The sequence below is a fragment of the Paramisgurnus dabryanus genome, chromosome 21, assembly GCF_030506205.2.
Source record: "Paramisgurnus dabryanus chromosome 21, PD_genome_1.1, whole genome shotgun sequence".
Taxonomy (NCBI): domain Eukaryota; kingdom Metazoa; phylum Chordata; class Actinopteri; order Cypriniformes; family Cobitidae; genus Paramisgurnus; species Paramisgurnus dabryanus.
Genome location: NC_133357.1, coordinates 14,279,169 through 14,302,457, shown reverse-complemented (window position 1 = coordinate 14,302,457; position 23,289 = coordinate 14,279,169). Strand labels below are relative to the sequence as shown.

The 23,289-nt window shown below is 36.2% G+C and overlaps 2 protein-coding genes across 2 annotated transcripts; both read left to right on the top strand.

Annotated features, from left to right (window-relative positions):
- The first annotated feature begins 937 nt into the window (after positions 1 to 937).
- casp9 (caspase 9, apoptosis-related cysteine peptidase) lies at positions 938 to 4,627 on the top strand. The gene is made up of 10 exons (XM_065285775.2): positions 938 to 1,226; positions 1,457 to 1,655; positions 1,907 to 2,014; positions 2,166 to 2,209; positions 2,293 to 2,469; positions 2,618 to 2,707; positions 2,915 to 3,062; positions 3,428 to 3,616; positions 3,860 to 3,969; positions 4,467 to 4,627. Exons 1-10 carry the CDS (start codon positions 1,095 to 1,097, stop codon positions 4,572 to 4,574), a joined length of 1,305 nt encoding a protein of 434 aa, XP_065141847.1. The 5' UTR covers positions 938 to 1,094; the 3' UTR covers positions 4,575 to 4,627.
- A 1,074-nt stretch (positions 4,628 to 5,701) lies between these two features.
- Positions 5,702 to 23,219, top strand: arhgap4a (Rho GTPase activating protein 4a). The gene is made up of 24 exons (XM_065285773.2): positions 5,702 to 6,520; positions 10,076 to 10,165; positions 10,401 to 10,572; positions 13,502 to 13,664; positions 15,429 to 15,491; positions 15,597 to 15,725; positions 15,997 to 16,125; positions 16,214 to 16,435; positions 16,622 to 16,723; positions 16,821 to 17,006; positions 17,581 to 17,665; positions 17,756 to 17,783; positions 17,939 to 18,035; positions 18,133 to 18,193; positions 18,285 to 18,362; positions 18,453 to 18,581; positions 19,899 to 20,004; positions 20,081 to 20,305; positions 20,390 to 20,454; positions 20,541 to 20,709; positions 21,023 to 21,121; positions 21,410 to 21,541; positions 21,718 to 21,784; positions 22,934 to 23,219. The coding sequence occupies exons 2-24, from the start codon at positions 10,099 to 10,101 to the stop codon at positions 22,991 to 22,993; spliced, it is 2,634 nt and encodes an 877-aa protein (XP_065141845.1). The 5' UTR covers positions 5,702 to 6,520; positions 10,076 to 10,098; the 3' UTR covers positions 22,994 to 23,219.
- Positions 23,220 to 23,289: the final 70 nt, after the last annotated feature.

Below are 23,289 nucleotides of genomic sequence, written 5' to 3'. Positions count from 1 at the left end.
GTCATGTCCTGAGCGCTACCTAAAGTCGAACCTATCACCTTCTTATGGTGCAACAGGATTTTTTTTCAGCTTTTTTATTATTCTTTTCAAAAACAATGTACAGATAACAAAAATGACAAATTATAACAATAACAACAAGAGTATCAAAAACAAAAAATACAAACTAGAACAACCAGGGGGAGGTATAAGTTAAATGTGTTATTAATAAATAGAATTATAAGACCTCAAAAAAAGTAAAGGAATTACATACAGATATAGTTTTTAAAGCTTTTTTGTTCTCAGACATTCTGATAGTAGTAAGGTATTTTTCAAACTCTTTCAAACAAACAAGAAAAAGAGGTTTTGCTTTCAAGTATTTAGATTTTTGAATGTGGAACTTTGCAAGTAGCAATTTCAGATTAATAATAAAAAACTGATTTCTCTAAGATTTAGTCTACACAACCTAATGCCGCATCCTTCCAAAACAACACACATTCATTATAAATTTCTTTCCTAATAAATCGTAAAACATCTTGCCAAAATATTTCTTAATAAATGGACAATACCAAAAAATTGGGACTACAGTTTCTTCAGAATTGTCACAAAATGAGCAGCTGGAGGAGATATCCTTCTTGAAATGTTTTAAGTAGTGGTTTGCACTGGTAACGCATATGAAAGTGCAACAGGAAATAAATAGCGAGATGAAATTACACTTCGTATGATTTCTCGAATCGTTCTCGCGGTACTTTGACGTCATCCGGCTGTCGGCTCTTGCAGCGCCGCGTGAAGTCGAACAAGCCTTTTATCCAAATGAGATTCTTTATTATTTCCATATTTGCAGGAAAATTGAGTATTATAAATGTAAACATTCTTTGTAATGTAAACCACTATTGTGACTGGGATTAAATTATTAATATCTGGCTTTGCCCCGTTTTCGAATGGTTGACGTCATCGCCAGCGTGATGTAAACAAGGGAGGGAATCTCCGAGTGAGGAAGAGCTCCGTGTTGGCACTTTGACATTTGTATTCTGTCATTTTGTTAGTTGTTATTTAGGCGAAACAGTACACAAATGTCGTTATCCTGACACGTTTGTTGTAACCGTATAATTGTCAGTATGGATCCCCGACACAGACAGATTCTTCAGCGACACCGGGTGGATTTAGTCAAAGAACTGAATACGGCAGATCTATGCGATGGCCTTTTGTCAAAGGGGATCTTCACACAAGACATGATCGACGAAATACAGGTGAAAAGTTTAATGTAATTGATTGCGAATTATAATGGAACAGAATATACAGAATTCTAGTAGTAAGAAACGCATTAATGGCATAGCACCTTATACCCTTGTAATCTTATCACGTAGCATAAACTACCCAGTACTGTTTTGTTCTTAAATATGTGCATAGTTTAGTTCCCACCTGTATGTTCAGGAAAACTTTTTGGGTTGTTAAAGTCTGCAAATATTTATTTTAACAGAGCAAAACAACCAGACGTGATCAAGCCAGGAAACTGCTAATAGACTTGGAGACCAGAGGGAGTAGGGCTTTCCAAGCTTTCCTGGAGTCCCTACGCGAAACTGAGCATCATGAACTAGCAGAGCTCCTGGAGGGAGGACCTGGTGCTCATCAGTCTCTCCCAACACCTGTACAGCCTTCAGTGATTCCTCTACCAGTCAGTATGTGTCTTATTACATCAAAAAACACAGGATATACAGTTCCCATACATTTCTACTTCTGCATTTGGGAGGTGCATTTATTTAAAGCAACTTAAGAGGCTTACTAACCCATGATCATTTAAGAATCTGTAAACATAGGCATAGTTTATTATTTATATATATATATATATATATATATATATATATATATATATATATATATATATATATTTTATTCTTAATGTCTAATCTGATCATCTGATTCATCACAGAGCATCCCAAACCTACTGACAATCCAGACAGACCCGATCTATCTTCTCCAAAGTTAATACCCCTGAGACCACCAAACAGCTTGCCTTTGCCTAAACCTAATAGTCCACGTAAGTCACCATCATGTACAGTTTGTTATTTGTACAGTTTCAGTTCTTCTTAAAAGTACATTTTCATCTGTTAAAGATAGAAGTAATGTATTTGTTTACAGGATTTATTTGAGTAGCCATGCTTGAAACAATCTTTGTTTTTTTTCTACAGCTTCTGAAACACAGAGACAAAGACAGAGACGTGATAGTATACAGGTACCCGTAAATGCTCCCCCCAATGTTTTTTTTTAAATATGTAAAAGCACATCTAAAGCATGCTCTTCACGACTGTTTTGCAGGCTTACAAGATGGATGCCCGGCCGTGTGGGATCTGCTTGATTATAAACAATGTGGAGTTTGACCCGGCTTCCAGTCTGAAAAACCGTAATGGGTCTGACATAGACTCCGACAAGATGGAAAGAAGATTTAAAGCTCTTAACTTTGAGGTTTTAGTAAAAAGGAACTTGAAATACAAAGTAAGCTTAGTGTTTCCCTTTTCTTCTTACTGTAAGCACAGCTGTTTGAGAAATGTCAGTCATACAAACATTAATGAATCGTTTAATGAATACAGTTGATGTTACATAAATACATGGAAATAAATAAAAATGTTCCTCTCCTCTTCAGCAAATAAGACGTGAACTGAATTCTTTAGCGAAGAAGGACCATTCGGCATATGACTGCTGTGTTGTGATTATTCTTTCTCATGGCACTGAGGTAAAAATTACAAAGCATTTTTTTAAAGAGTGTATTTTCATTTTTTTATTTGGTTTTTTGGTTTGCATCTATGAAAACTATCAGTTCAAGATCCTTTTTGTAACATGACCAATTTTATTTGCTTCCTCATTTTGTAGTGCTGTACAGAATGCTATCATATATCATCATTTATTACTACTAGTGTTTATATTTTTTGCTACTTTGTAGGCAAGCCATAGTCGTTTCCCCGGGGCAGTCCATGGTGTGGACGGATCATCCGTCCCAGTTCAGATAATCACAAACTACCTCAATGGGCAGAACTGTCCTTCTCTTCAGGGCAAGCCAAAGCTTTTCTTCATCCAGGCCTGTGGAGGAGGTATGCACCTAAGATAAATGCTGGTTAGATCTAATTGAATATTTCATTACAAATAATATTACAATAATTCAAAGAAAAGATAGAGTTTTTTCATCTACTAAACGAGCACTGCCGGATATTTGAAACCTTGCGTACATTGTCGCAGTTAGAACCCTTGGTGCCCCCCCCATTGGCTGGTGCCCCACCAATCCTGTCTAAGCTGGATAAATATGGGTTTAAGAACTGAAACTTTGTAAATTGAAAGTAACCTTGTATAGCACTTCTCATGTCATTGCCCTCTTGAATCACTCGAATGTGTTGTAATTCACTTTTGGATAAAAGCATCTGCTAAATGCCTAAATTTAAATCTGTCTGTGCCCATACAGATGATAAGGACACAGGCTTTGAGGTTTCACCAGATGAGGTGCAGCCCTCTTTGGGTGGAGCAGATGATCAGATGGATGCTATTCCCATGTCCTCCAGCAGCGACTCTCTTAGCACGTCTGATGAAGTTGATGCTCGGGCAACTTTGCCCACACCTAGTGACATCCTGGTGTCCTATTCAACTTTTCCAGGTCTGTTTTTTTTCTAAAACATGTTTTTAACATATTTAAATCAATTTAATTTTATTTATATAGCGCTTTTCACAATTGTTTAATTGTTCCAAAGCAGCTTTACCTTAATCAAACCGGCAACCTTGGGGTTACAAGCCAGACTCACTAACCATTAGGCCACAACTGCCCCCATAATAATAATGATTTGAGTTACTGTATTTTCAGTATAGTACATGTATGATCTAAATGTTAATACGTTTGCAGGCTTCGTCTCATGGAGAGACACGCAGGCTGGCTCGTGGTATGTGGAGAATCTCGATCGTGTGCTTGAGCAGAACGCTGACACTGATGATCTGGTGACAATGCTTATGATGGTGAGATTTCCTCTAAGCTTTTACTGTGCGTTCACACCAGAAGTGGAAGAGGCGGCAAAAATGTGCTATTCGCACGTAGTTGGAAGCTTGAACAGTTTGAGTTTACTAATTTCATTCGCACCTGAAATCCGCACGAGAAATTCTAGTCATTCAAGACATTCACATGGAAATTCGCGTCATGGGAGGGGATTCTTCTGCCTCCGCTTGCTTCCTGTAATCAAGTCACTACTAAAGCAAGCTTCTGATTGGTTAATCATTTGCGCTTGCCACGCCGCAGGTTGCCTATTCGCGTCTTTGCATGTAAATCACTTGCGCTTGCCGCCTCTTCCGCAGCTGGTGGAAAGCTACATTAGACTTTACATTAGATACTGCTGAAACCGTCTATAATAAAGATTTTTTTTTTGAAAAAATGTAATGCAACAACATTTATATGAATAGTGTGTTAAAAAATTTATAAAAAAGGTTTTGTTAAAAACAAACAAAATACTTCTGTGCAGGTAAATAATGCCGTCTCCCAAATTTCTGCCAAAGGCCTTTATAAACAAATGCCTGGATCTTTCAACTTCCTGCGAAAACATCTCTACTTTCAAACACCACAGTCATGATCGCTTGGAGATCGGAAATATCTCTGTATGATGTCATTAAAACACTGTCACAATGTTTTAGCAAAAAAAAAAAAACAAATTAAATCATGTCAAAACATTTCACTGGGGTGATTTTTCCATATTTGTTTTACTCACTTCACAAGTAACTGTACTATATCAAAGTGTTTTTATTTTTCAAACTCTTACTTTCCCCATTCCGATGCATAAAATATGAAATTTTACTTCTTTCATTATAAAAATACAAGTTGTTTTTTACCCTCAATACTTAAGTACATTAAAAATGTAATACTTTCTTATTAATACTTTAGTAAAACATTTAGTTGCTTTTTATTCACAAGAAAGTAACAAGTTGATTTAATGAAATTAGGTATTAAATTAAATTTAATATGAAATGAAGTGGGTTCAAAAATATGATTAAATATGATGTCAAAAGATTAATCGAGATTAATTGCATACAAAATAAAAGTTTTGTGCATAAAATATGAGTGTGCACTTTGTGTAATTATTATATATATTGAAATTCACACACATTTCTGTATGTATTTAAGAAAAAAAAAATTATATATTAGTTAGTTTGGTTTTTATATATTTTCTATAATATATATGCATTTAAAAAATATATACATGTATATGTGTAATTATATATACATAATATTATGTATTATATGTAGGTTTTACCCAGTAAACACACATACATTATGCAAACTTTTATTTTGTATGCGATTAATCACAAAAATCTTTTAACAGCCCTTATAAAATGTACTTTATTAAAGTAACAGTGCTTAGGACTTTTACACCACTGGATTTTAAGTAAGAATTACAAGCGATCAAAGGTTCACAGATTACAAATACATACAGTCCAAGTAGATTGTAGCTCATTACTTAGAAAAATTGTTAACGTAATATAAATGACCCTTGATTATATTTGTAACATCCTGTAGTGTGCACTTAGTAGAAGTGTATTTTTAACACTCTGTGACTACATTAACACTTTTAATACACTTGTGGTTCACCTATGCTATTGGAAACAGTGGTTAGCTGTCACACTATCATCTCAAGATATATTCAAGATTGCATAGAGTTAAAAATTTGACATATGGTACGGTTAATAATTGATCATTACTGTATGTGCTATACTTTGGATTACTATTGTCCTTTCTAGTCAAATCAATACAAACTGTAAAAATACATAAGAAAGTTTGCCAAAACTAAACATATGATCTATTTTTACTTTAAAAATTATATTTGATATAACTTTGACTTATTACAATGGATAAGGTCTATTTTGAAAATAGTTTATAGCACCTTGTCTATATAGATTTATTTCCTCTATCGTTTTCACACAAGCGTTTGAGCTTGTAGAGTGTGTTCACATATCTATGCAAGCAGCTGCTGCTTCTCTTGGAGGAACTACTACCCGGTCACATAAGATGGCAACCTAACTGAATCAAAGCTTTTTCCACTGCTTTTGTTTGTCTTACCAACCACACATTTGCCTTTGTTGGTCTGCGCATGCAGATCTTTTGTGAAAGCCGCACTTGAAGTTTGACTGATTGCATGAATCAAGATATCTATCTACTATAAACGGGTAGTGATGAATATAGCACGTCTTTGTTGTAGTGCTACCCTCAAATTAAAGCTGTTGGGTTATTGCTAACTTGTGATCTACTGTGATGAACAGTCACAGTGTGCTGTATGTGTCAATTTAGTGAGAACAAAGTGGGGAAGGAGGGGCCAATAAGGTGAAATTTTACTCAGCAATGAGGACACTGACTGTCAGCACACTCACTCGCTGAGTGAAGAAAGAGAGACATCTTCTCTGTATGTGTACTTTATGTGTAAGTGTGTGCAGGGGATATCACGTTTCTCTGTGTTTCGGTTATAATACGAGTTTTAAAGGGGATATATCAAGGAAGTCAATGTGAAATTCAAGACGGATTTGTGAGGTAAGTCCTTATGAAAACAAAATTGTACATGCTTGTTTTCTGTCTTTTTGTTGTTAACTTTTCATACATTTATAAGTATGGTTATTATAAGTACTTAACAAATAAAAAATAAAACAAATTTGTCCATGCATTTTACAGAGGTATCCATTTTTAAAGTAACTTTAAACAAAGAGTTAATATGTAAATGATACATTTTGAATTTTAGGAACTTTAGCCACCAGCATGTTACCGCTCTTAGTTACAACACGATCAGATGTCAAGATATTACAGCTAAAGTAAACTTACATTCATTTGGAGATATAAAAAAGATATTTTGTTGACTGGTACTTACATTAGTGCTAAATGGGGAAGTTGTTTCTGTAAAGAGTGACAGAAGGAGAAAGAAAGTTGAAGGGGGAGTGGCCTGTTAAAAAGACCCGTGGTGAGAATGTTTTGCTGGTGTCTGATTTGCTCTTTCTCTCAACATTAACACAGGAAGTTTGCTGTCTTCCTTTTTTCTGAAATCCCAGAGCTGTGCTGTAAGTTTAAGCAGCAGCTGATGACACGTTTTGTAAATTGACACTGTGCAGTAGATCAGATACCAGAAACAAATGCATTGCAGAAGTTAATGCTTGTAGATGTAATTATTCACTAATTTTGTGCATTTTAGCAGACGCTTTAATTCAAAGCAATTGCAGTGCATTATAAGGTGCACATTGTTATCAGCACGTGTGTTACCATTGCATACACAATGCTGTACCACTGAGTCAAACAGGAGATGATGGCATTAATAAAATACTCTTTATTTTAATAAAATACTCTCTATGTGTTTTAAATATATGCTAAATCAGTGGTTTTCAAACTGGGGGCCGCGAGATGGTGCCAGGGGGGCCCCAGTTTTATGACATTTTATTAAATACATTAATTTATCATGAATTCTGTGTAATTAAACCTAAAAAAATAAGGCTACTAACCAAAAGCACTACTTTTTTGTATCATTTAATGTTTTTTTTTTTTTATTTAAATGTTGAGTTTTAGAACAGTTTTTGTCACAAATTTTCTTTGGGGGGCCGCGAAGGAATGCACCGTACAAAAGGGGGGCCACACGCTGAAAAAGTTTGGGAACCACTGTGCTAAATAACCTACATTTTATAGAAAGTAAGCTTCATAAAGTGTATTTTTGGATTGTAAATTTATTTAGTTTTAATCTTCATGTACAGAATTAACAAATATTTTCAAATGTATTGCAGGGGGCAACAAATACATTTCTAATTTTACAATGCATACGGTAAAAAATATATTTTCCTGGCCAAAAGTTGTCTAAAATGATATATATATATATTAAAAGTATATTTTGCAGTTGAAAATATATTTTATTTTTTAACCTTTTCAAACCTGTTTGAAAAATACATATTTGTAAACATATTTAAATATATATTTCAGTACATATTTTTGGAATATTTTGAAATATATTTTAAATTATATTTGAGAATATATTTTTGGCCGTATGGGATTGTAAAGTTAATGTACAGTGATTGGGCAATATAAGGTTTTCATTCTTACTCACACTATTAGCTTAGGTAAGGGATTCCCAAAATCCAAAGAAATTAATAGACATTGATAACTAGTTTATTGTAGATAAACTTTGTTCATCTTAAAGGGATAGTTCACCCAAAAATGAAAATTCTGTCATCACTTACTCACTCTCATGTTGTTACAAACATGTTTAAATATCTTTGTTCTGATGAACACAAAGGAAGATATTTTGAGAAATGTTTGTAACCAAACGGTTTGTTGACCCCATTTACTTCCATAGTATTCTTTTTCCTACTATGGAAGTGAATGGGGCTCACGAACGGTTTAGTTACAAACATTTTCTCAAAATGTGTTGTCATCAGAACAAAGAAATATATGCAGGTTTGTAACAACATGAGGGTGAGTAAATGAGTGCGTTTACATGCACAGAATAAGCGGATAACTATCAAAAATCTGCTTATTATAGAAAACTGTTTTCATGCGTTTACATGCAAATCAATAAACCGGTTATGCAGACAATTGCGTTTACATGGGACTTGGAGAATTATCAGTTTTCTCGCAGGCAGTGACGTCACCACCTATAGTACATATTAGTCGATCAAAAAGCCAACAGCATATCTGTCTTAAGCTAATACAGTTGTATCTCTTCTCAGGTCTTCAGAACCAGTAAATGTAACATAAGCTTCTATTTTCACAGTTTCTCTGCCAACTGCTTTAGTCAAGCGGAGACTTTTATGCGTTACTTTGCGCTTACTTCCGCGTGTAACGTTTATCTTTCATACGCGGAGACATGCGCACATGGACAAAACCGTGAGAAAGCCGGTTAAGGTGTTTACATGCCACGCGAAATCGGCATAATGAGCAAAAAACTACCTGTGCCGATCGGTTTTTGCTTACGCCGTTTATGAGCTTTCCCCGATTAAAGAAAATAGTTTTACGCGTTTACATGACCCCACGTGTTATCAGTTTATTAAGCATAATCGGCGTAAGAATTTGGGTGAACTATCCCTTTTAAAGCTACCCACCCAACCCTAACCATAATCAAACCATAAAATCAGAGAGAAAGATAAGTGAAAAACAATGGTCTAGAAGCCACTAATCCTGGTTAGCTTAAACTTGAAACAAACTGTAAACTTATTTAAAAAACAAAAATCTCATTGGTTAATTGAAATGTTGTGCCAGAGTCAACATAATGTTGCTATGAGGACATCAACCACTTTGAGGAGGAGGAGGATCAGGAGAGCCTATATGTAGCCTATAGACGGTTTCATCAAACGCATGTGCGGTGACGCAATACGCATCTGGTCCGAACTTTACTTCCAGTATCTGTTGTTTAATGGTCTGACTAGTTGCTATACTTAACTCTTGAACAAATACCTCGTCGAAAATAACAAATGTTTTGGTTTCCTAGGTAATTCACATGTTGTTTATTTAGCTTGTTTTATAAATAAACTAAGTTAAAAGTACTTTGCTGTTATTTATTCTTAGCGGAGTTTACCGGAAGTTACGCCTTGACCACAAAAGACGCTTTTTTATGTTATTACTGCTGAAACCGTCTATATATGGATTAAAACACATATTCACATGCCCGCCTTTCAGTTGAAATAAAATGTAAATTCAAAATCTGATCTTTATTACATTAGAAGTGGAAATAAAGAGATAGCATCACCTGTTATGACAACATATGTCAATTTTGGAAAAGCACCAAATTTAGGCGTCATTTGTCCATGTTTATCAGTATTCCACGGATCACTTGCTCATTTATTTCTCTTTTGACGATGATGTTAGAGAAGTCATGAAGCTGAAGAAATAATATGAAAAGTTTAGAGGTATTGCTGTTGTTCACCCTGTGATACTGATTCATTGTCTATGTTACCAACAGGCCCAGACCAGTTTTGTGTTTGGTTTTTACCCATTATTTCAAACAATATATAAAAATGACTGTAAACATAAAATGTGTCAATAAAGGCCTGTAATTATTATAGTTTTTTCAAATGCAAATCTTTATCATTAATTCAAAACTGGACCTGTTTCAAACAGAATTTCATCTAGCTGGAGCTATAATGTCTTCCCATGTCAAGCTGTGGAGAGACAAAGTGGGAACCGCAGACTATGACACCCAGATCAAAGGTAAGCACTTCTTAACAATGAACGTTTTGAGGAATGGAAAGTAAAACCTAAATTTAACTTCAAGATGAATCTTCTGGTCGCTTTCTGATGCAAGTTGGTTTGTCATGCAAACATCAGGACTTCCCGTATCACCGAGATAGCATTACCACATAACCATTGTTTACCCCACAGTGGACTATTAAGATAAATTATTTGTGTCAATTTTTGTTGTTTCATGACAATTTGCTCAAATTAGAAGTGCGACTGCAGCTGGCAGAGCAGCTGAGGATACTTGACAGTCACGTGGAGCAGAAGGGCCAGATTTTCCAGGACCTGGCGGATTATTTGCGGAGGCGAGGTGAGATCGAAGGGGAGTATGCACGCTCGCTCGACAAACTGACGGAGAGATTCTCATCTAGAACCAGGAAGTGAGTATATACTAATGAGCTATTTTTGATTGTTATGTTTTCCTGTTGTAATATATTGGCTACACTTATATTTACAAAATATTAAAGGTGCATTGTGTAGAAGGATCTCTTTTAGAGTCTCCATCTTTTAGAGGGATCCCTTGACAGAAATGCAATATAATATACGACAACTATATTATCAGTGGTGTATTAAGGCTAGCTGGGGTGTGAAAGCTATGTGGTGTATTCTGATACTTGTGACAGACACTACGAGTCGTGGCCTTTAATGCGACCGACTCTCATGTCACGCCCAAACACCAGTTCGAATCCCGATTTGAGTAGACTCTGATGTGTTTAATAACATTGCTTTGCTTTCTTTGGATAAAATACACCTGCACATAGAAATATGTGCTTCCTTTCCATTGACACTACCTATGTGCAGGTGCAACTCTTTAGATATGTAACCGCAAGTGTTTAATAAATATAAAAGCAATGCAATGTTAGTAAACACATCCGATGCTACTCAAAGCTGTTTCGAGTGGGATTGGAACGGGCACACTAACCATAAGGCTAAAGGCCACAACCGGTAACATATGTGACAAGCAGCGCGGCCATTAATTTATTTTTCAAGGGTGCACGATGCGAAGCTAATCACAACATGTATGTAGCCCATCATATGTGTTGTTCGTCATTTCAAAATATGTGTTCTATGCGCCAAGTGAACCTATGTGCATCACATGTCTTGTTAAAAGAAGTGCCTGCTGCAGATGCATCTAAAGGATTTATGATAAAAGAGACGCTCGTGTTTGCCAGATACTCGCATAATCTCATGTGTTATCAGAGTTTACTGTTAATCTTGCGTGTATTTTGTGAACATAAGCGTCTCTTTTATCATAAACGGTTTCGACGCATGTGCAGCAGGCACTTATTTGACAAGACACGTGATGCACGTTTCACATGACCCTCCGAACGCATATTTTGAATTCGCACCCCTCGGACCATTGGTGACAAGTATCTTGATACGCTGCACAGCTTTTTCACACTTCAGCTAGCCCAAGTCTAATGTAATGTGGGAGTATTTCAATGTATTTCACCTCAAATGGCCTCCCATATATCTCAATAGGTAAGAAAAAATGCACAGCTTGTTTGATGGAATTTCTACTGAAAGAGGAAGTAAGGGCGGGACATATTGAGTGGCTCCTCCCATTTATATTACATTTAGTCATTTAGCAGACGCTTCGCTTTTGTCCAAAGTGACTTACTAATGTGGTAAACAATAGAAGCAATTATAGCAACACAAGAACAGCAATACATAAGTGCACTGGAAATATTCTCATCAAGTCTAACACGTTATACATAGCCATGGGTTGGTTAGTTGTTGTTTTTTTAAGAATGCATAGATAGAGATCAAGGATAAATAAGGAAAAGATAAAGATAAGTAAGTCTTATATTAGGAAGTGAGGTAAAAAAAAATAGCCAATGTAGTTAAGTTTACCTCAGAGCTTGGAATATGATAAAAGGATGAAGTGCAGAATGATGTCACAAAAATCATTGATCCGTATTAGCTGAAGTAAGTGACTGTACGCTTTGAAAAATAAGATATGAAGAGTTTGGTTTCAAAACGAGATAACATTTTTGTCAAAACATATTTATTATCATGTTATTGCGCTACTTGCATGTCTTTTATTCGTTATGAAGATTTAAATCAAAACAAACCAACTGCAGTTTGATTGATATTAATGGGAATGCACAATCAAAAAAAACTTGATTTTTGAAAATTTTTAAAAACAGAGGTTATCTAATTTTGGAACCAAACTCCTCATATATAGATATCACTAAGGTGAACATGTTCATACTCAGGGTTTCCCGCAGAAAATTAGTTAGTTAAGGTGGTGCAGGTGGGCGGGCCGGGGGCGTGGCAATCAAAGGGGCGGGGCGTACGCATCATGATGAAAATATTTTTATTTAAAACACTCAAATAAAACTCAATTTTGAAGAAACTATGACAGAAAATTAACAAATACTAGATTATTAATGAATTAAATGTTTTATAGGCTAGTACAGTCTAGTTATCCTCCAGACATTGACGGACCATGTCTTTCTCTCATTTCGGCCATGTGGCGCGTGCCCGCTCGCAGTGTGAACGCCTCCACGCTATTCTCCGAGATGCACTTGACGGCCTTTTGTGCAGCGAATTTTTTTTTTGGACGACCTTGTTAAGGTGGTAGGGTATCCCAGTTTAGGTGGGCCGCCCGAACTGAAAAGTGCTGCGGGAAACCCTGATACAAAAAAATCTGGTGCAGTCTTGTAATGCTTCCTCCTTAGTCGCTACTAATCGTTTGCAGAATGTTTACATATATGTGGGTGTACTGTGTATAATAATTATGTATAAATAAATATATACACATGCATGTATAATTTAAAGAAAAAAAATTTTATATAATAAATATTTCTATTTATTCACTTTATATACACATGCAAATATTTCTTAAATATATACATGCATGTGTGTGTGTGTTTGTATTTATAAATAATTATTATACACAATACACCCACATATATTATGTAAACAAAAACTTTTATTCTGCAAACGATTAGTCACGAATAATCGTGAGGCAGCACTACAGTCTTGGCCTGATGGTTAAAGAGTCAAGTTCGATTCTCAAAGCCGACGGGTAGCGACTGAGGTGCCCTGTGCCCAGTTGCAGTGATATCTGCCCACTGCTCACGACTTGCAGTGCCTGTGATCACTACTCTTTAATGCAGAGGTTCAGTTTCGAGTATGGGTTACCATCACTTCACTTCAAAACAATGCTTCCATTTTGATTTTGGGGAACTTAATGGCATGCAATATTTACACACCATGTTTATTATAATCTAAGTGGGGTATCTATTGCTTACCGGAAGCTTTCAAGGTAACTTTAACTAACTTCTCTTATCTCCTTCTCAGGAAGGAGCCCAGTCATCAGTCAGTAGTTAACTGCTGGCAGGTGTTATTAACACAAACACGACAAGAAAGCAAAGATCACAGCATGCTAAGTGACAGCTACAGCTACATACTGCCTCAGCAGCTTTCACACTGCATTGAGAATGCCCAACGCCTGGCCAAACGAGTGAGTACTCACAGTCACACCCATCTCTCTCTCTCTCTCTCTCTCTCTCTCTCTCTCTCTCTCTCTCTCTCTCTCTCTCTCTCTCTCTCTCTCTCTCTCTCTCTCTCTCTCTCTCTCTCTCTCTCTCTCTCTCTCTCTCTCTCTCTCACTATCTATCTATATATCTACTTAGAATGTTGCAAGTCATGGAGCCGTGAAGTTCAAACCGGTACACACACTCATTTTCACATCCTTCCACATTTTCAGATATGCAGACAACAGATAACACCTACACATAACCACGATACTTGAAGGAGCACACAAGCCAAATACACCCATCTGCGGCTTTCTCTACACCGGCATATGTTTGCAGACAGTATTGCAGAGATAAATAGCCACTTGCTACTAGGGCTGTCACAATGATTAAATAATCGATGATTTCAGATCACCGCAATGATTGCACATCTCTTTAAAAAACACAAGGTGGAGCTGCAGCGCCTGTATAAACGAGACCGTATCAGATGGCTCGATACATTGCGACATTGTAGTTATAGTATAGTACTGCCAGTTAAAACATACTTTCCAAAACAGAAATTCCAAATTTAGGGAAGTGAAGGACGCTATTTCTAAGGATCTGTGGTCCAGTACTTTTATGACTTGTTCTGGTATAGTCAGTTTATTTTGAATGCATTTTTATTTTCATTTCTTTTTCATACACTTTATTATTATTTATTTATTTCTTATAAAGAATTTTCTTCTTTCTTAAGGATATATTCATTAAATTATTACTTTTGCGTAATAGTATTTACTGCCAGGTAAACTTGCAAAATATTTAATTTAAGTAATCACAACAATGTGTGAAAATTATTTCATGAACAAACATAAATGTATGAGAATTAAATGTAAAGGAAAAAAACAGGCAATTAATCGTTATAATCGTCACAATTTATTAGACAATTAACCATCAGCCAAATTCCATAATCCAGGGTTCCCACTGGTTCTTGAAATCCTTGAAAGTTTGTGAATCTGGGGGAAAAAATTCAAGGCCCTGGGAAGTTTTTGAAAATATACTACATATGGTACATAGATACAGGTCATTGAAAGTGCTTGAATCTATTGAAGTGTTTTTGGAAAAAAATCCATATTATTCCCTGTGTAGTGTAGGATAATATCATAAAAATTCAAGACTGTTATCTTCTGTATGCGAATGTTGATTCATACCAAAATGCTTTTTTGCAAAGTAGTGTTTGACACATGAAAACGTCTCGGGTTACATATGTAACTGTTGTTCCCTGAGAAGGAGAAGAACGAGAAGCTGCGTCTCCCTTGCCATACTTCCTGCGTCCCTATAACGCCGTCTTTGGCAATATATCAGATAGCGATATACTTCCTGGCTCCCACGTCACCTGGTCTTTGTCATTAAGCCTCACCATTGGTTGAATTTGATAAACACATTTAGATGCACTTTCCCCTGGAGGCGTCCCCAAAGTGTTACTGCAGTGATGCAGCGTGAGTTCCCTCGAAAGGGAACTGTAACAATGTATCTTAAAAGGTAACACAGTGTAACCTTGTTCTGACTTGAAATGTGTCCCCACATTTAGTCCTTGAATTAGAGGGAATTGGACCTGGAAAGTCCTTGAAAGGTCCGTGAATTTGAAGTTAACAAAGGTGTGGGAACCCTGATAATCGTGACAGCCCTACTTGCTACCCAACTCAACAATCCAAAATTTACTGTGCATCAACCCCAGATCTGTCCACTAACCGCTATTTTCATTTTTTTTTCAGAGCAGGGACATTTGCACTCAGCTGCAGGATGGACTTTTGAAGGTCACCGCAGAACTTCAGACAGTACGTTCTCTTTATGAGGCAGTTATTTAAACTGTTTGCTTTTTATACATTGTATGAATTGTAAAACGTCCTGTCCATTCTTTTTTTATGTTTGTTGAAAATCAGGCCTTGAAGACGTATTACCAATATTACACAGAGTTTCTGTCAGCAGAAGGCAAACTGAAGGAGGCAACCAAACTGGAAGAGAAACAAAAGCAAAGTGCTTCAAAAAAGATGGAAAGACTTATAGAAAAAGTACAGTATATCTTTCCTATGTTGGAAAATCGATATTTGGTTATAATTATAGCATTTAAAGTACCACAAAAGACAGACAGTGTTTTCTTCTCACATACAGTACATGGGCAGCGTTTCCTCCATGCTCGGCATATGACTGCCACTTCCTAGATGATACTGTTTGATTCTTGTGGTTAGCACTTGTGTTTGCAAGGGTGACTGAATGTTTGTGTGGGCATACAGTTGTTCCAGTAACTTCTCAGGTAACATCTGAGCAATTTTTTGTGTGCAGAGGCAATTTAAAGTTGAAGAAATTCAGCTAAAGTGCACAAAGGCACGCAACGACTATCTTCTCAACCTGTCTGCAGCTAATGCGTGCCTGAACAAATACTACCTTAAAGATCTCTCCACTCTCATTGACGTGAGTCCTTAAATTCCCTCAAAGAGACTGTATCTAATGTACTGTAGTTTTTTTTATATTAAGCAGACCTCTCTCCTTTTGTCCTCAGTGCTCTGATCTGGGTTACCATCAGTCCATATCAAAGGTGTTACAGTTTTACTTGGCCCGTCGCCAGCTGGTCCAACAGAACTTGTGCTCGGGGTGGCAGCAGTTGAATGCGGCTGTCTCAGAACTAAGCCAGAACCAGGACAGAGACGCTCTTATGCAGACCAACATCTCAGCATTTTGCATGCCGCTTCGCTTTCTGTACCAACCTTATGAGGGTGACCAGGTATTACAAACAGTGATTCAGTAACACTTTACAGTAAGGTTCAATCTGGTTCATCACTACTTAATGAATGAGGTAACATCCAAACAAGCAATGGTTTTATTCTTTATTCATATTAGAAAATACCATACGTTCATTGTTTGTTCATACACACACATTACAAGTTTTATACAACTTTTCATCATTCAGGTCTGTGAAGTGTCCGCCACGCATGACACCATGAGTGATTTAGTGACGCGCTTTCAGCAGCTACAGTCCAGGCTATCTTCTATCACTACTGAGGTTGAGGAGGTAAACACACAAAACAATATTTGTGGTGCTACAATCATAATTTGGTTGGTTCTTTTAAAGCTTGTTCATTTAAATATGTAATCAAAATCCATTGCAGTCCAACAAGATACTCCAGTCATCTCAGTCTTCAGTGATCAGTAGTATTTTTGAGGACACCTTTGGATCTGTCCTTGACGTACCCGACAGCCCGTCACATGAGGGGAGCGGTGATATATTAGCCAGCAAATCTCAGCAGATAAAACGAAGGGCCAGCCTGCCAGATACTGAAAATGTGTACTTTATGGTAATGATTTAAAAGATGACTATGACTGCTTAGACTAATAATAATAATACTTATTGGGGCGGTTTCCAGGACAGGGATTAGTACGGAGCCCCTAAGGGGACATGGAGCAAAAAAAAAGTTTAGTATTGCGTGCGCACGTGGAACTACCGCTTTTAGTTTTGCGTGCTCACGTGAAACTTTCGCGTGCGCACATGAAACTATCAAGTGCACACGTGAAACTTTCGCTTTCACATGCGCACGCAATAGTTTCACGTGCGCGCACGAAAGTTTCAAGTGAGCGCGGGAAACAAAATTAAAAAAAAAATCTGCACATGAAGTTTTACGTGAGCACATGAAACTAAACTTTCGTTTTTTTTACTCCAATGTCACCTTATGTGCTCGGTAGTTTTGCCCCAAAATGCACACAAGTAATATTTTTAGTAAGGCATGCTTGTTAAAAATGGTTATATTTCCTAATTAAACTAAGGCCTAGTCCTGGCTTAAGCTAATCCGTGTCCAGGAAACCGCCCATTAATTTATAATATTTTTTTGTTATTTTCTAATTTTTCTATTATTTTTTTTGTATATATTGTAGAAAGTAAAGGACTATTTATGTAATAGCTCTTTAATATCAAAGCTGGAGGCCAAACATGATCTTCTTAAAGATGCTATTCAGCGAGGTGAGATAAGTATCATACCAAAAATAACATAATGCTTAGGCTGAGCATATGAACAAATTAATATTTTTTATTATTTGCTTTTCTATTCAGCTGCAAATCTTGATGTTAATCAGTCCAGGTAAATACAAAAAGGTTTTCTTATACTGACTAAAGTTTATTTGGCCAAGTCAACAGGTTTTGTAATAATAAACGCACTGTAGTGTGGTCGCATGGGCAAAAAGAGCCTGTTTAGTGTGGCTTTGATTATAATTTAATTTTTTTGTGATTTATTAGAATACAATCCAAAAGATCGGTGCGACAAAGAAAGAGTCAACTCAGTACTCATATCGACCAGAAGCTCTTTAATGGGAATCTGCTATCATACATCCAAGTAAACTCTATGATTCAAGCAGTGTTCTGATTCACTAAATACCAAGTTAGGGTCAAGGCATCTGATTAATTTTGACTGAATACTTTCTTCATATCAGGTGTCAGGACAGCCAATTCCTGCAATCGTGGAGAATTGCGTTAGGTTCATTAACATCAACGGTAAGTACAAAAATTTTACTGAGTCATTTTTCCATTCTTTCTGTGTTAATCACTGATTTCCCAACCCGTCTGATCTTTCTCATACGTTAAGGTTTACATCATGAGGGGTTATTTAGAGTTCCAGGCTCTCAGATGGTGGTGAATCAGCTAAAGGATGCATTTGAAATAGGTATTGCATTTGCTCGGTGAGCGTGACTGTATTCTCCTCCTTAACTTCAGTATTAGTAATAGTCTGTGAATTTTTTTTAATCATCTATAGGAGATGATCCTCTCGCTGAAGGGATGTGTGATATGGACTCTGTGGCGGGAGTGCTGAAACTTTATTTTCGAGGACTAGAGAAACCCCTCTTTCCTGAGGACAGCTACGATCAGCTGATGGAATGTGGACGTAAGGGAATTTTGCAAGACTTGTGTGTTTGTTTCGTAAGCTTGGGTTAACATATTTCCTGTCAACATTTTTTTACTTTCATGTCATTTAAAACCTGTGACTCTTTCTTTAGTGGAACAGAAAAGAAGATATGAAGAGATCAGATGCAAAACCCTTTAAGTGCATCTGACATGTTTTCTTGTCAATGAGCATTTTTTTATCAGCACTTCGACCTTGGGTAACATTATCACTCCTGACTACTCTACTCCCCCTCTCGGTCAAAATTTCGTCAATATTACTGCGTCTGAGGTCGAAGTGCTGCAAACTAAGTGTTCTTCCGCCATAAAATATAGTTCTCATTTTTATCAGCTTAAAAAAATTGGCACGTTTAATTCATTCCTGTTTGGATCATAAGGAATGAATGGGGCTAGGGTACATGCTAACACATTGAAAAACGGTGGTGTTTTCCTTTAAGCAATTTCAACTTGTTTTTATGAGTTGCTGTAACTAATAAAAACAAGTTGAAACTTTACCTTATCTAATAAGTGTAGTCAAAAAAATAATAATTTTACAGCTGGTTTGATTAGTTAAAGTTAAAGCAGCTGAGAGTTTTTTACAATGTAAATAATAAAAAAATTTAATTTAAAGGATAAAAATGTAAAAAATATGACATCAAATCAATTTTATGTCATTTTAAGTTTACAAAATAAGTTAAATAATTTTAAGTATCAACTTATGTCAAGTTATTATACAATAAGTTTATTATATTAATATTGTTGTTTTAACTTCATGCTGCATTTTTTTATTCAATCAGATATACCCAGAAATAATGCAGATTTTAAATGCTTATATCTGATTTAAAATCAATGTTTTAGTCAGATTCTTAAATTTTTCTTCCTTGTTTACATAATTGTTGTGCTTTTTTTAATTGTTTTGAGGTATAACTAAGTAAGTTATATGAATATTTGGAGCATGGGTCGATTATTGTAAGCTCTGATTTGTGGATAAGGGGTGGGATTAAAGAAGGGTTTTCTTCTTCTTCTTATCCCTTTTCGAATAGGCAAAGGACATTGACTATAGTTATAAAAAAATATTTGGGTATATTGTTAATTATTATTTTTGCATAAATTGGAAATAAACTCTACTCTATTCTAAAAGATTTTCCTAGAAAGAATGTAGATTTGAAATGCAAATATCTGTTGAATATGCATAATTTATGCATTCAAAGTAAATTTAAGAATCTTACATGTAAAGCCTCACAGCAAAAAAAAAGGGAATTTAAAGCCATAAAATGTAATTTCAATTTGAATGTGGTCTTTATCTGCTACCCCCATTCAGAAATAGATGACGAGACCAAAAAAGCATTGCAGCTGAAGAGCATCATCTCCACCTATCCAGCTCCGCTTACCATCGTCATGAGATATCTGTTTGCATTTCTTCACCAGTGAGTACCACAGCTTTGAATTTAGTCTTTTTCTGACTATAGAAAATCCTTAAATGTGCCTGCTTTGTGTGTACAGTGTATCCCAGTACAGCGATGAGAACATGATGCAGCCCTATAACCTGGCGGTTTGCTTTGGCCCCAGTCTTGTGAGAGGCCCAGACATCGGAGATGCGGCTGAACTTCAGCGTATCAACTTCCTGGTCAAGAGTATCATCATCCAACATGAAAGCATCTTCCCCAGCCAGACTGAATTGCCTGGGCCAGTCTATGAGAAGTGCATGACATTAGAAGAAGAGGATTGGTAAGAATGATCAACATGCATACAGTACACATGCACACGTGTGCCAAGAACATTTAACATGTTTGGGTTTATTCATGTCTTTAGTGAAGCTGTGGCAGAGGAAGGAGACGGAGAATCGGACCAGTCTCAAATTAAAGAAGCAAAAGATGGTAAGTTTGATTGGCTTACTTTTCAAGATTTAGATTTATTCAAATCGATCTGTTCATAATGTATCACCATTGTTTTTGATATGCAGAAGTACTGGGAGTGGCCATGTATGACTACACAGGCCGTTCCCAATCGGAGCTGTCTTTTAAACAAGGGGATCGCCTTATTCTACATAGCCAGGCCTCTTCCGAGTGGTGGAGAGGGGAAGTGAATGGGACAAAGGGTCTAATTCCAAATAAGTATATTAGTGTGCCAAGGTAGGTTCCCAACTCTTGGATCAAAATTCATAGCCTGTATCTATTTAGTTTATAAATGAATGACTGACCAATCTTACATTTAAAGAGTCCAACCAATCCTACCAATAGCCAGAGCAGAGTTTATTATATTACAAAATATACATCATCATTACATGCCATAAATCAATTAATTATAACAGTAAAACGAAAAAAAAAAATTTTTTTCATTGAAATCCTTGCTTAGGAATTCAAGTATGCCTAAATAAGCCACAGTTATTAGCATCAATCTATAAATCAAAGAGAGTCCTCCTAACAGCCCCTTAATGTTCTTCAGTATGGATGGAGTACAAGATCAGAAAGGAAAAGATGCTGTGAAATCCAGCAGTGGTAGAGACCAGTCAGAAGAACAGCCTAAAACAGAGCAAACCATACGGTAATGCACTTACAGATTGTTTAAATTGTCTTATCTAGTAAGAAATTGTTATTGTACCCGAATTGTTTTTTAGCCATTGCATGTCAATCTCCTTCTTTATAAAAGCAATGAAATGTTGAATAACACAACATACCCACACTGAACACATATAAAACCACAGGAAATGAAATCATGATATATTTAATAATAATAATAGGTGTGAACCTATATAAAGCTCTTACTTCACTATAATGGTGAGTCAGTAAGGAGATTTCCTAGAAACTAGTTCTGTATCTGTTTATATTCTAGGCCCAAAGTTTCTAATGACAAGTCCGGGGTTGGTACAAGCAATGTCGCTTCTGGAAAGATTTCATTACAGATACCCACAGGACAATATATGCGGCCCGGAACTTCTCCAGGAGCTTTACGGAAAACTTTAGAGTGTGTAATAAGAGTTTGTTTGTCATTAATGGATTTTTAACACCGTAAAGATAAATAAAATTTATTCTTGTTTATGATTTATAAGATTTAATAACAGCCAGTTGGTTGCTGTTTTGAAAGTGAACACTTCTTAAATGTCAACTAATGAAGGGTTTGTGTCTGTGTCACTCTGACAGCCCTCAAATGAGACGAACCACAGCAGAGGGAGGAACCAAAGTGGAAAGTACAATAGAAGTGGATAAGGTCTGAATGTTTTTTATTAATGGTTTTTAAATATTTTTACTAGGGGTGCTCCGATAAATTCTGATATACACTAATAATACGTTGCCGATAACTATTCTGAATCGCACAGCTGATTTATGCACAGCTATTTCATGTACTACGGCGTTTGATAAGTCCTTATCCATCGGAAATAACTGTTAGTTTGAGTCGTTCATGCATTTGAAAAAGCAGCACTCGTCAAACATAATCATTATACATATTCTTTATTATCATGAAAATACCTGAAAAGGTTTGAAGAACAGCAATATAAATATATCCTTAAAGCAACACTAAAGAGTTCCTGCTCTTTGCTCCCCCTACAGGTTAGAAGCGTAATTGTTTATTAGCCCTGTCGTAAATACTGCAGCATAGCTGGCTCTGATTGGATTGTAGGTCTGCCGTAAAGCAAGTTTTTGTAGTTTTCACTCGAACTACAGGACCACTACCCGACGGTTGGAAACTTCTTTAGTGCGGTTTTGGCCGATAGAGGGCTGCAAAGCGAATGTGAAAGTGCCACTCACCCTGTTTTGAGTGGATGAACCACTAAAACTTTTTTTGGAAACATTATTTTAAGGTAAAAAAAAACTCTTTGGTGTTGCTTTAAGCCATTTCCTGGAGCTGCGTGTGTATGGTTCTTCGTCTGCAGCGCATATTGAGTGTCTGCACGAGAGCGCCCTCTGGCTTTTGGATGTAGCGGCATTTCACCGTAATTCATTGAGAAGCATAGCAAGCATCATCGGCCGATCACTCACTCCAATAATTTACAAAAGATATGTGACCCTGCGTATTTGTGAAATCCAAAAAAGTCTCATAATCTAAAATCTAAATTAGAGTACTAATTTAGGCCTACAAGTACAATATTTACACTAAATCTATGCAGATTTGAATTAGACAAAATGTCCACCTGATAAATTTGCAGACAGATTTTGTCAAAATTATTCATATTAATCTGCATAGTCATAACAATCTCCAAAATAATAACCCACTGAAGTGGCTTGTAAATTGACAACATTACCTGATACAGTATATTTTTAGGTGTTCATTTCAAACCTTTGTCATAATTTAAATACATTGTTGCTATTCAGTCATCTTCTGGAATAGCCATCATATCTTGACCATCTTATCTTGCAGGGCGTGTGCATAATGATGAACTCAGTATTTCAAGAGCTCATTTCCCGACAATCATCCTAGGACTCAAGCATTATGTTCATCTGCAAACTCATTCAAACCTGTGCACACACTGCACAGCACAGATGAACTGGTGAAAAAGTGAAAAAACTTTCTACTATAAGTATGGACTCTTTGAAAAAGTTTTCTTGTCATTAGTCAGATTGTGGTCATTGCCTGTTTATTTGTTTTTATGTATGTGATGTAAATATTTTACAATTTTAATAAATTGCAAATTAATGTTATTAAAGTGAATTTTTTATGGTAAAGGTGGATTGTAATGTTACCTAATAAACACATGAGGGCAGTCAGACTCCTCA

Excerpts from the sequence above, each read along its gene's own strand:
- casp9 (XM_065285775.2), top strand. The coding sequence starts at position 1,095 with ATGGATCCCCGACACAGACAGATTCTTCAGCGACACCGGGTGGATTTA. Across the intron at positions 2,470-2,617 it reads AAAGGAACTTGAAATACAAA|CAAATAAGACGTGAACTGAA; the intron begins GTAAGCTTAGTG and ends TCTCCTCTTCAG. Across the intron at positions 3,063-3,427 it reads CATCCAGGCCTGTGGAGGAG|ATGATAAGGACACAGGCTTT; the intron begins GTATGCACCTAA and ends GTGCCCATACAG.
- arhgap4a (XM_065285773.2), top strand. The coding sequence starts at position 10,099 with ATGTCTTCCCATGTCAAGCTGTGGAGAGACAAAGTGGGAACCGCAGAC. Across the intron at positions 10,166-10,400 it reads CTATGACACCCAGATCAAAG|AAGTGCGACTGCAGCTGGCA; the intron begins GTAAGCACTTCT and ends TGCTCAAATTAG. Across the intron at positions 21,122-21,409 it reads AAAACAGAGCAAACCATACG|GCCCAAAGTTTCTAATGACA; the intron begins GTAATGCACTTA and ends TTTATATTCTAG.